The sequence below is a fragment of the Callionymus lyra genome, chromosome 1, assembly GCF_982586985.1.
Source record: "Callionymus lyra chromosome 1, fCalLyr1.hap1.1, whole genome shotgun sequence".
In the NCBI taxonomy this organism is placed as follows: Eukaryota; Metazoa; Chordata; class Actinopteri; order Syngnathiformes; family Callionymidae; genus Callionymus; species Callionymus lyra.
In genome coordinates, this window is record NC_141818.1 from 18,233,732 (window position 1) to 18,244,607 (window position 10,876).

At 41.6% G+C, this 10,876-nt stretch overlaps 1 protein-coding gene across 1 annotated transcript; it reads right to left on the reverse strand.

The window, feature by feature from the left end:
- Positions 1-7,740: 7,740 nt before the first annotated feature.
- fzd10 (frizzled class receptor 10) lies at positions 7,741-10,671 on the reverse strand. Its single transcript, XM_087795782.1, has one exon. It carries the CDS (start codon positions 10,067-10,069, stop codon positions 8,315-8,317), a length of 1,755 nt encoding a protein of 584 aa, XP_087651908.1. The 5' UTR covers positions 10,070-10,671; the 3' UTR covers positions 7,741-8,314.
- Between the last annotated feature and the right edge of the window lie 205 nt (positions 10,672-10,876).

Sequence of the window (10,876 nt, forward strand, 5' to 3'; positions counted from 1 at the left end):
CGCAGATTAGCGGCCTCTGCCATCATCCCCATTACTATTATCAGAAGCAGACAATCTGGCCTGCCACCGGGCCGGAGGAAACTGGGAATCGTTCGCCATGCACTAGCTTGATTGCTCAAAAGAACACATGTCCTGGCATCAGATACAGTTTCAAACCCTAGAATAAAGTCATTTATCATCCACTCAACTGCTCTTTGGTACTCCCAAATTGCTTCCAGTCATGTCACAGAAAATAGAGGCCAGGGACGGGACAGCCGACGTCCAGCCTTCAACACATGACGTGTGTTGTGTCAGTTTATTCATGAAGAAAAATAGAAACAAAGGGAATTTGTCATATGAAATAATGGTATAGGTCAATATATTTGAATAAAATCTGGTTTTAGTGTGACTTGTCATCAACGGAATACATCAAATGTATTCAAAGGAGTTAAAAACAGTCTTAACTAAGAATAATTTGAAATGCTAAATCAAATTTACGAAATCTTCACAAAAATGTTTGAACGAGTCTTCTAGGTGAAACAGATACATACAGCGATAATAGTAATACATATAAGTGCATTAAAATACAAGTTACTATTACAGTGAGTCAGCAGATGTCCTTGGCTCCTTTCTCTCCTTCAAAATGATCGGCAAAGTGCTGAGGTCAAAATGTATATCTATGAAGTGCACTTGAGTCAGCTTGGTTACTGACAGGTGCTACAAGGATCGTCGGGCTCTTCTTGGGTTCAACATGACCACCATGAACTGTTCCGGACTAACCCTGATTTTTTTTTTACTGAATAAGTTCCTTTTCCTTGTCTCATTACAAGAAAATGAAAAAGTTACATTAACTTTTGATTCACAGTTTTGCTTTCAATGTTTCCGGTTGGATTAGAATAATCAATGGATAGACTTATTTTATGATACTTTTTGGTGGAACTGCCTTCTCCTACACCAGCTTAAAACTACTTGAAAATCTTTCTTTTAAATATTAATCATCCAGGCAAAGTGAGCAAAATACTACAAGGACAGATCAATCATATTGTTCTCTATATCGTAAAATTAAGCGGCATACTCTGTCAAGTCAAATACTATAATAATATATATCTATATTGAAAATAAAGAGCAAAAACAATTGAGTCTAATTATGGACTGCATTGCATCAACCTCGTTTACTAACACAACTTTTTTTTGTGCGTGTATATATGACCACTGAGGACTTCTGCGTGATGGGTCATTGTCGAAAATGTCTATTTCAAAATACATATTTGGGAATTTACATTTGCATCACATTTGTTTTCAAGAAAGGGGTTCAAATATACCTTCTAACATTGCCAGTATAGTTTGTTTTGTTTTGTTTTCCTAGAATTCCAGGATGTTTTCTCATGTGACAATCGATTGTGTCTTTTTTTCCCTGCCACACTCCCCTCTGCGACATCTTTCTTTGTTAAGTTTGCTGAGAGCGTCTTTGAACCCCAGGCTTTTTTTTTTCTCTCTCAGTGGTGCTCATAATCCCTGCCGGATCCATCACGGTTCCACTCACTTGGTGTGTAGCTGTCTTTTAACTCACCCACCCTCGAGCGTAATCACAATACTTTATTGTGTGTGTATGCCTTCCAATCAAACCGACACAAATAAGTCGAGAACACAGTTTGTAAACAAGCTTATTTTAGAGTTACAATTTCAGACGTCTGTCTACTTGTGCTCTGTTATAGTCTAGTGATCAACATGTTTACTTCAGTACAGCGTGTCTTTTGCTCTAGTTTATTTAATGCATTCTTGCCTTTCAATGGTAACTCAAACAAAGTTTTCTTTTTTTCTTTTTTTGATTTGATGACTATGGACACCAGTATTAGAACATAATCACCAGGTTGAAAGGCTAAACCCATACAAAAAAACAATTAAAACAATAAAAGCAAAAAATCTAAAGCAAACAATAATAAAGGGTACAGAGGAACCCTAAAGGCAAACAGACAATATTAAAAGTAAAACTAGTTAAAATAAAGTAAACAATTACAAAAGCATACAAAAAACTTCAAAGCATATAAAAGACAAAAGCATAGAGGAAAAAAAGACGTTAAAGCATAGAAAAAACCTTATATTATTAATATTTCGTATCACGGTGTGTATTTTCATTGTACATGTCTGCCTGCACAGCAAATCTTTTTCATGTGCACACAATTTTAAAGACAGGGGGCACCGGTGTATCCATATAATGTCCGTTGTTCGAGGTTTTATAATGACACTTTTTACTAATCGAAATACTAATGTGTGCAACAAATCATAATTAAAACTAATATCCCACAAAAAAAATGATGTTGGAATTATTATTATCAAGGCCTGCACTGTGAAATGCCTGTGGTTGACCAGAGATCGTATCTCGGCCGAGAATACTACAATAATAATAATAATAATAATAATAATAACAATAATAATACAATAATGTGTTCATAAAGTAACTGAATTCGGAATCAGAAACTTTTATTGACTTATTCCGTTTTTAAATTACTTATAGTGGTTTGAAATGAAGCAGTTGTCTTTTATTATGACTCACCTGCTTGAGATTTAAAGTTATTTTGGAATCATTGTTGGATATAAGCTATCGCTCCTTCAACAACTCATGCATGTTTTCATTCACGGTTTTGTTTACTCTTTTTGCTTGAACGTTTGAGACTAAATATAAGAGGGAACAGGAAAGACTGGCTTTCAGGGATGATGCTGACACACAAAAGAATAATGAAAGTCGCAGATGTCACCACGCCGACTGATCGTATTTAAGCTAGCTAGTCTTCTGACCAGTTCATGGTTGTGCTGCTTGTATGAAGTGGGCGTGTCTGTTTGCACAGGGTCTCTGTCAGTCACCACTAATCTGCCTGATCTTCACCGCAAAGTCACTTCTCAACATGCAAATAAACATGTTCAGAGCTCATTCCAGCCGAAAGCCGCTATCAAACACTTGTTTGATTAGCCGAGAGGATGTGAGACACTTCACTATGCATTTGAAAGGTCGCCGCGACCCATCAATGACTGTTGATGCCAGGCTTTAGTGTAATTACTCTCACCTTCTCCTGCGGAGAACAACAGACGAGTGTTTATGCTCCTGCTTTAGAACCTCGTCTATAAAGAAGGTTGGAATCAACACTTTTGACTTGCAACACAAATGTGATTTTAAGGTTTAACCTCCACACTAATCTTAACAAACAAAACTGGGAATTATAAACGAAATATCATGTGACTTTTTGTCACAGGAATATAATGAGAATGCTTTGAATAAAATTACAATATTAATAAGAGTTTTAATGAAGAAAAAAGGAACATTTAAGCTTTTAAACAATCAAGTGAAAATACTCAACACTAAAAAAAAACAAAAAAACAAACAAACTAGATAACCCAAATTACCCCCCAAAATAATGACAAGAGACCTGAGTAAGTTGAGGTAAATTATTGGTCTTGGTCAATTGCAGAAAATAGCTGGAATAATGAGAACCCTTATTTAATATGTATTAAATAAAGTATACATTTAATGAAAAAAACATTATTTATATATTCAGGGTTCTTCCGCCCCCTTTCCACTACAATCAATAAACTGAGCTATGATTTTGAAAATCTCCTTTACTTAATATGAAAAATATAAGGTTTAAAATTGAACGCGTTTACATTTTCATGGGGGTCTTTCTTCCCCCCTTTTCCCACTTTCTCTTGACCTCATGAAGTTGTGCTCCCTAATAAAACCTTCACTCGGAGGTCAATAGTCTATTTATAAAAAACATAGAACAGACAGATCTCAGTCAGACTACTTAAGTTACATAGATAAGCTAAAAGACAAATAATTGTGTCAAAAAACAAAACCTATTTTCAAAAATGTATAAGACCTTAGTGCAGTTTTTATCCCGTAAATTTTGCCTAAACATTTTAATGTTATCCACATTAAAAAAAAAAAATATTTTGATCTATTCATGTATATTACGAAGGAACAGGAGAAGTAAAAAAAAATGTAAAGGCAAAACTATTAAAATATGTGTTCAAAAATACAAAACTAATCATGTAAATTCAAAAAGCATTACATGTACATTAGATATATATGTAATAACTGATAAGTAAGCAAGTCAGAGTTTCAGCCAACATTTGACTCCACGCAGCCAGAATGTAAACAGCTGGAAGTGACAGCCAACTGTTTTTTGTGTCTGTGTGTCATGCATTGAGTCTGTCTGTCATGTATGAGTGGAAGTCTTTCCATGCAGACAGGCCCAAACTCGTAAACAGGTGCCGCGGCAGCAGCTGAGGATGAGGACATGGGGCGTCTCCAGAAAGATTGATCAAAGAGAAGCTGCCTCACCCGCCAGTCATCCCCAAAAAACCTGATTTATGGCACCGTGACAGACGACCCGTGACGGCAGCAGGCAAAGTTAATTCTTACAAAGGTTCACAACAAGCAAATAAAAATCACATGGCACAGCGAATGTCTAGATATTTATTTGTATAGAGGCGAAGATCAAAGACGATAATTGGCGGTAATGATTGTTCGCCTCTCTTGCTTAAAATCACTTTGGCACACAGAAAATTCTTTGCAGTTCAGTCGCTCCTCTGAATCCCTCGCACACTGAAGCACAGCATAGATAGGAAAAAAAAGAGTGTTACATTTGGAAGCCCTGACTTGTTTGTGTGCCAGTCATGTTCAATGAAATCATGTACTTATCAAAGGTTTGACGTTGTTTCAACAATACTGATCACAGGCACTTTGTTTTGGAAACTTTTCTTTTGTCCTTTGAGCTATCTGCTGAATTTTCTTGTACAAGTTTTTTTTTTTTCCGTGAGCCTGGCTGACTGACAACCAGAGCAAGTAGGCCTCTTAAGATGTCAAAAAAGACAGAATAATTGACAGTTTTAATTCAATACTGATGCTGTCTGGACATGATTTAAAAATTATATGTGGGGGGAATTTTATCAGAATAACACTATTTTCGTCTGGGGGTCTTTTCCTGGAGGTACAGATCAAAGAGCAAATCTCTCATTAGACATAAACTATAATAATTATTTTTCTCTTAAGTTAAAATTAGGAGAAAAAAATTATGAAAGCCATTTTAATTTAATTTTAATTTAAGTATTGAATATCAGAAAGTAATAATATGTTCTAAACCTGCCGTTGTACCTTTTTTTTTAACCATTTGGTAAACAGTAAGATGGATGGATGGATGGATGGATGGATGGATGGATGGATGGATGGATGGATGGATGGATGGATGGATGGATGGATGGATGGATGGACGGACGGATGGATGGATGGATGGATGGATGGATGGATGGATGGATGGATGGATGGATGGATGGATGGATGGATGGATGGACGGATGGATGGATGGATGGATGGATGGATGGATGGATGGATGGATGGATGGATGGATGGATGGATGGATGGATGGATGGATAGACAGATACAGTATATGGATGGATGGACTGCTATAGGGATGGACAAATCAATGCACAGACTGACGGATTGATTGATATATAGATGAAGCAACAGATAAATGAACTGATAAGGTATATGGTATGATGGACAGATGGATGGACTAATATACAGATGGACTAATGGGTGGACAGATGGATTGACTGATATAGAAATGGACCAGTGGAATGACAGATAAATGAACTGATATATGAATGGACGGCTGGAAATAGAGATTAATAACTGTTATCTAGACTCACAGATTGAAGGACAAATGATGGATGTGGTATTATACGGACAGACAGATGGATGGACTGATAATCAGATGGACGGATGGATGGATAGTTGAATGTGAAATCATACGGATGGACTTGTATACAGATGGACGGATGGATGGATAGTTGGATATGGTATTATACGGACGGACAGATGGATGGACTTGTATACAGAGGGACGGATAGATGGACAGTTGGATGTACATTTATACAGATGGAGAGATCGATGGACGGTATATGGATGGACGGATGGGTGGACTAGTATATGGATAGATGGATGGACAGTTGGATGTAGTCATATACAGACGCACAGATGGCTGTACTATAATACGGATGGACGAATGGCTGGACTGGTATATAGATGGATGGATGGATTCAAAGTTGGATGTACTATTATAGGGACGGAGAGATGGATGGACTGGTATATGGATGGACTGATGGATGGGATGTTGGATGTACTATTATAAACTGACAGACAGAATGATAGACAGACAGACGGGTAGATGTAAATGGAAGAAAACTGAAAGAAGAACTTGTATACATTGGAGGCAGAGAGAAAGTATAAGAATACACACAGAAGTCCATGTTTTCCACACCCCTGTGCCCCCCTGAAAAGACCTTTCTTGCCAGCAATATTTTGCTCTTGCTTTGAGCAGAATTTCTGCCTTTGATGAGAGGAGAAGAAGAAAAGTGAAGCCTGCGCGGCTGAAGAAGCCCTGGAGGGGGGTGCTAACTGTCATTTATATTTACAGCCTTCCCAGGCACCTCGGGGCCTGTAATCCAGGTGGCCTGTGTTGAGGCTGGAAGACACACTCGCACCTTTTTCACAACTTTAGAGTATCAATAGACAGTGACTGACTTTGATTCAGCCACATAGTGTCTGTGAGTCATGTGCTGTGGACTGTTAAAACGGATCGGGTTGACGCTGGGACTTGAATGCCCTCTGGGTGCAGGCCTTACTAGCCTCTCGACAGCAGAGATTTCAAACCCTGCAAACACATTTCAATGCATGAAGCTGGATCCAAAACACATCTTTGTTTCATTTACAGACCATCCAGCTTTTTTTTTCTTCTTCTTTTTCGAAGTGTAGACATAAAAAAATCAAGCCCGCAAACACAAGACACGACTTGTACCTTCCAATTGTTGATGACGTGAGGATCGTTTAGCATTTCAGCGCAGCACACAATATCTTCAGTTTGCTCATGCTTTGGAAAACCTCCTCAGTCAACACGTAACTCCGCCAAATCCAGGCCAGATGTGTCTTTAGAAACGCCACTGTGACTCCGCTGAGCAGAACAGATGACAGATATTTTTTCTATCTCGCCTTCTGATGAGGAAACTTCTTTTCAAAGTCAGAAAGCTTCAAACAGGCTAATCCTGTCCTGAATGAGAGCTTCATTATTGTAAAACCTCTTCATTGATACGCACCGACCGACACGTACAGCAGTCGGCGAGGGAGAGAGAAAGAAAGGAAAATAAAGTTCTTAATCCACGCTCAGAAGTATAGACGGTTATATAAGCCGGTATTCTTGAAGATATATTTTGTTAGTTAGAAAAGAAATCAGCCACAATTTCTACTTTTAATATGCCACAAGTGCTATGTTTGTCTTTTTAATTTTGATTTATTCATTTGAAATAAACACTCACTATTTTTTTTTTAACTTTTATTACCAATACATGCAATCTATTGAGGGCCCTGTTAACACAAATCAAATCAATACACTTTTTAATAGTAACTTTAGAACGAATTACCCACATAAATGCATACATGCATACATTTTATTTTATAGTACACTTTGTTTCTTATATAATTTTCTTTCTCAAAAAGACCTTTACATTTGAGGATTTTTCCTCAATTTTCATAATACATAATACATAATAATGTCACGTTATTTTCTCATATAATAAATCTTTAGATTTTTTATTAGAAAGTAAAAAAATATTACCCTTTATATGTACATACTCCACTAACACATTTTCTTTTTTAAATGTCCCATGTATCATCTCCACGACGACGCATAACAAACCAAGCCAGACTTCATACACTTTTAAAACTAGAACGTTTTTATTAAGGTTTTTTTTTTCTATAAAATCTGTCATTTTAGAAATATATACAAACATTTCCTTGTGCTTTCAAACAGCAAAAAAAAAAACAACAACAGCAAAAAAAAGGCGAAGTAACTTTTCACTGACGAGTGCTCGATTAACTTATGGGTTTTTCTCACAATAGTTTAGAACGTCTGTGAAAACATACATTTCCAGGAAAAAAAAAAGCTTCTCACACTTGTATCTGACCATTTTTGCCTGAACAAGTGTTTTTTTTTGACAGTGAGGAGAAACCTCTATTGCACATTATTCAAGTAGCCCCACGGCGCATCCAAATGGTTCATTCCACTCTGTTTGTCATTGAAACCATGCGTTTCTTAGTCGCACACTATGATAAGTGATTCCAGGGACGGCAACAAAGGCAGCTCTTGTTGCACGAGGCTTGAAGAAACATGTCAAAATGTTGCATTAACTTCGATGCAGTCACACATAAATAAAACACAATTTGTGTCTCATCGCCGTGACGACACAGTTTTACTTAGATAAGAGCTTTTTGAAGGAAGTCACCGGCTCACACGCATGTGGGAGGGGGCCGGGTCGGCTCGTACTTGGTACCGTGTCCTTTGAGGGACGGGTGAGGTTTGATGTAAGGCCGGCTGCTGGTGAACACGCTGGTGGCCTTCCTGCTCGTCCTCTTCTTCAGCTTCCTGCTGAACACGTTCTGCCACGACTGCAGCGTCTTGGAGGTCCAGATCCACATGCCGCTGGTGATGCCCACCACCAGCAGCATGAAGACCTTCACCATAAAGATCTCCACAGCAGGGATGGACGTCTTGATGACGCACTCGTCCGACTCCGGGCCGCCGCCGCCGCCTTCCGAGCACTTCACGTCCCTGGCGAGGATGCGCCAGTAGTCCATGTTCAGCCGCTCGTAGAAGTAGCAGGCGATGACGCAGGTGGCGGGGACGGTGTAGAGCATGGAGAAGACCCCGATGCGGACCATCAGCTTCTCCAGCTTGTCCGTGTTCTCCCCTTCCGTCTTCATGATCTTGCGGATGTGGAAGAGGGCCACGAAGCCCGACAGCAGGAAAGACGTTCCAATGATAAGGTAGCAGGAGAGAGGGATCAGGACGAATCCGGTCAGCGCTTTGACGTCCATGCTGCCCACATAGCAGACCCCGGTCAGCTCGTCGCCGGCCACCTTCCTCATCACCAGGATCATGATGGTCTTCACGGCCGGGATGGCCCACGCCGCCAGATGGAAGTAGCTGCTGTTCGCCTCTATGGCTTCGTGACCCCACTTTTTGCCCGCCGCCAGAAACCAAGTGAGGGTTAAGATAACCCACCAGAGGGAACTCGCCATCCCGAAATAATAGAGGATCAGAAAGACAATGGTGCAGCCGGTGCTCTCCAGGCCCTCCTGGATGATGTACTGTACTCCGTTGTCTCGGTCGCAGGCGATTCGGTCGGCACCCACGAAAAGTCTGATGAGGTAGCCCACAGAGTAGACACAGTAGGACATGGAGAGGAAGATGATGGGCCTCTCCGGGTACTTGAAGCGCTGGGGGTCGATGAGAAAGGTGAGCACGGTGAAGGCACTAGAGATGAAGCAGAGGATGGACCAGACGGCCATCCACACCAGGGAGAACTGCTTGTCCCCCTGACTCCAGTACACGTCCACTTTGGGGTAACACTTGGGAGCGCACGACTCGCTCTTCTCCACAAAGTGGAATTTGCCGGGGTTAGGGCAAGACCGCCTGCTGTTCACGGTCTCCCTGGGCTGCAGGTCCTGACCCCCCAGGGGCCGCTGCGGCCGAAAGTCCGTCGGCTGGGTGGGGGAGACTTTGGGTGGCTCGTCGGAGCCGTTGTTGGGGGCCACCATGCAGAGGTTGTTGGGGTCGTTTTTTATAGGCAGGCGCGAGCAGTCCAAGGACTCCGGCCACGGGAATTTGAACTGCTCCAGGATGGGCGAGCACTTCACCTTGACTTGCTCGCACATGACCCGGCAGGCGGGGATGGGGTTGGACACATGCTCGGTGCACATCGGGGCGTAGAGCGAGCACAGGAAGAACTTGAGGTGAGTGTGGCAGCCGAACTGGATGAGCGTGGCGAACTCCTGCAGCTTGATGGCGGCCTCCTTCTGGTTGTAGTGCCCCATGAGGTTGGGCATCCGGGTCATGTTGTAGCCGATGTCCTTGCACAGGGGGATGGTGATCTGCTGACAGCGGCCCTCCCCGGACCAGTCCGGGTCTATGGAGCTGATGGCTGAGGCGACACAAGTCCACAGAAGCACACAGAACAGTCTCAGGGGAGCGTTTGGACGCATCTTCTTGGGCTTTTAAAAAACAATCTTTATCAGAATAAAATCAAACTCACAGGACTAACTGCTGCAGCACCACATGGTGTACTGGGTTTTATAAATCCACCGATGAAGGGGGGAGTCCCAGTCCATGTTTTCATTAGTTTCAAAACAAGTTTCAAACTTAAAAAAAAAAGAAAAGCTCTTCTTCTATCCGCCCTCGTGCTGCTCGCCGGCGTCGCTCCGGCAACTTGTGCAAAAGTCAGAAAAAGACGCAGTTCCCGCGTAAGTTCGAGCGTCGGATCGGTTCCTAGAAAGGCACCGGAGACGACGATCCGTCAGCAGCGCGTGTCACGTCGACGCTCGAGGTCGTGCTTTAGTGTCCGGGGAAGTGAGTCCGACGATCGCTGGTCGGGATCTGAGCAGCGAGTGTGTTCAGCAGCGGCAGAGTGAAGCAGGTCTGGAGTCTCCAGTCCGGGTCTAACCTGCCAACAGATCCGCCTTCAAAGACTCCTGCTTTGCATAAGAAAGATGACACTGACACGCAGATTATTTCCAAATCGTGCGGAACAGCTTGTTCATTACTGCGTTTTCAAAGGCTCAAAGCAGAATTTCCCTCTCTCTCTCTCCCTCTCTCTCTCTTTCTCTCCCCCCCCCCGTCTCTCTCTCTCTCTCTCTCACCCCCCGCCCCCCAAAAAACGTACACTTTAACAAGCGCATTTTTCCAAAACATTGTTGCGCAATATGGCTCAAGGGGCGCAACAGTTCAATCCAACCAGTGTCACTGTCACTATTATATTTACCACTGGGACAATCCTAACCATTTATTTTTTA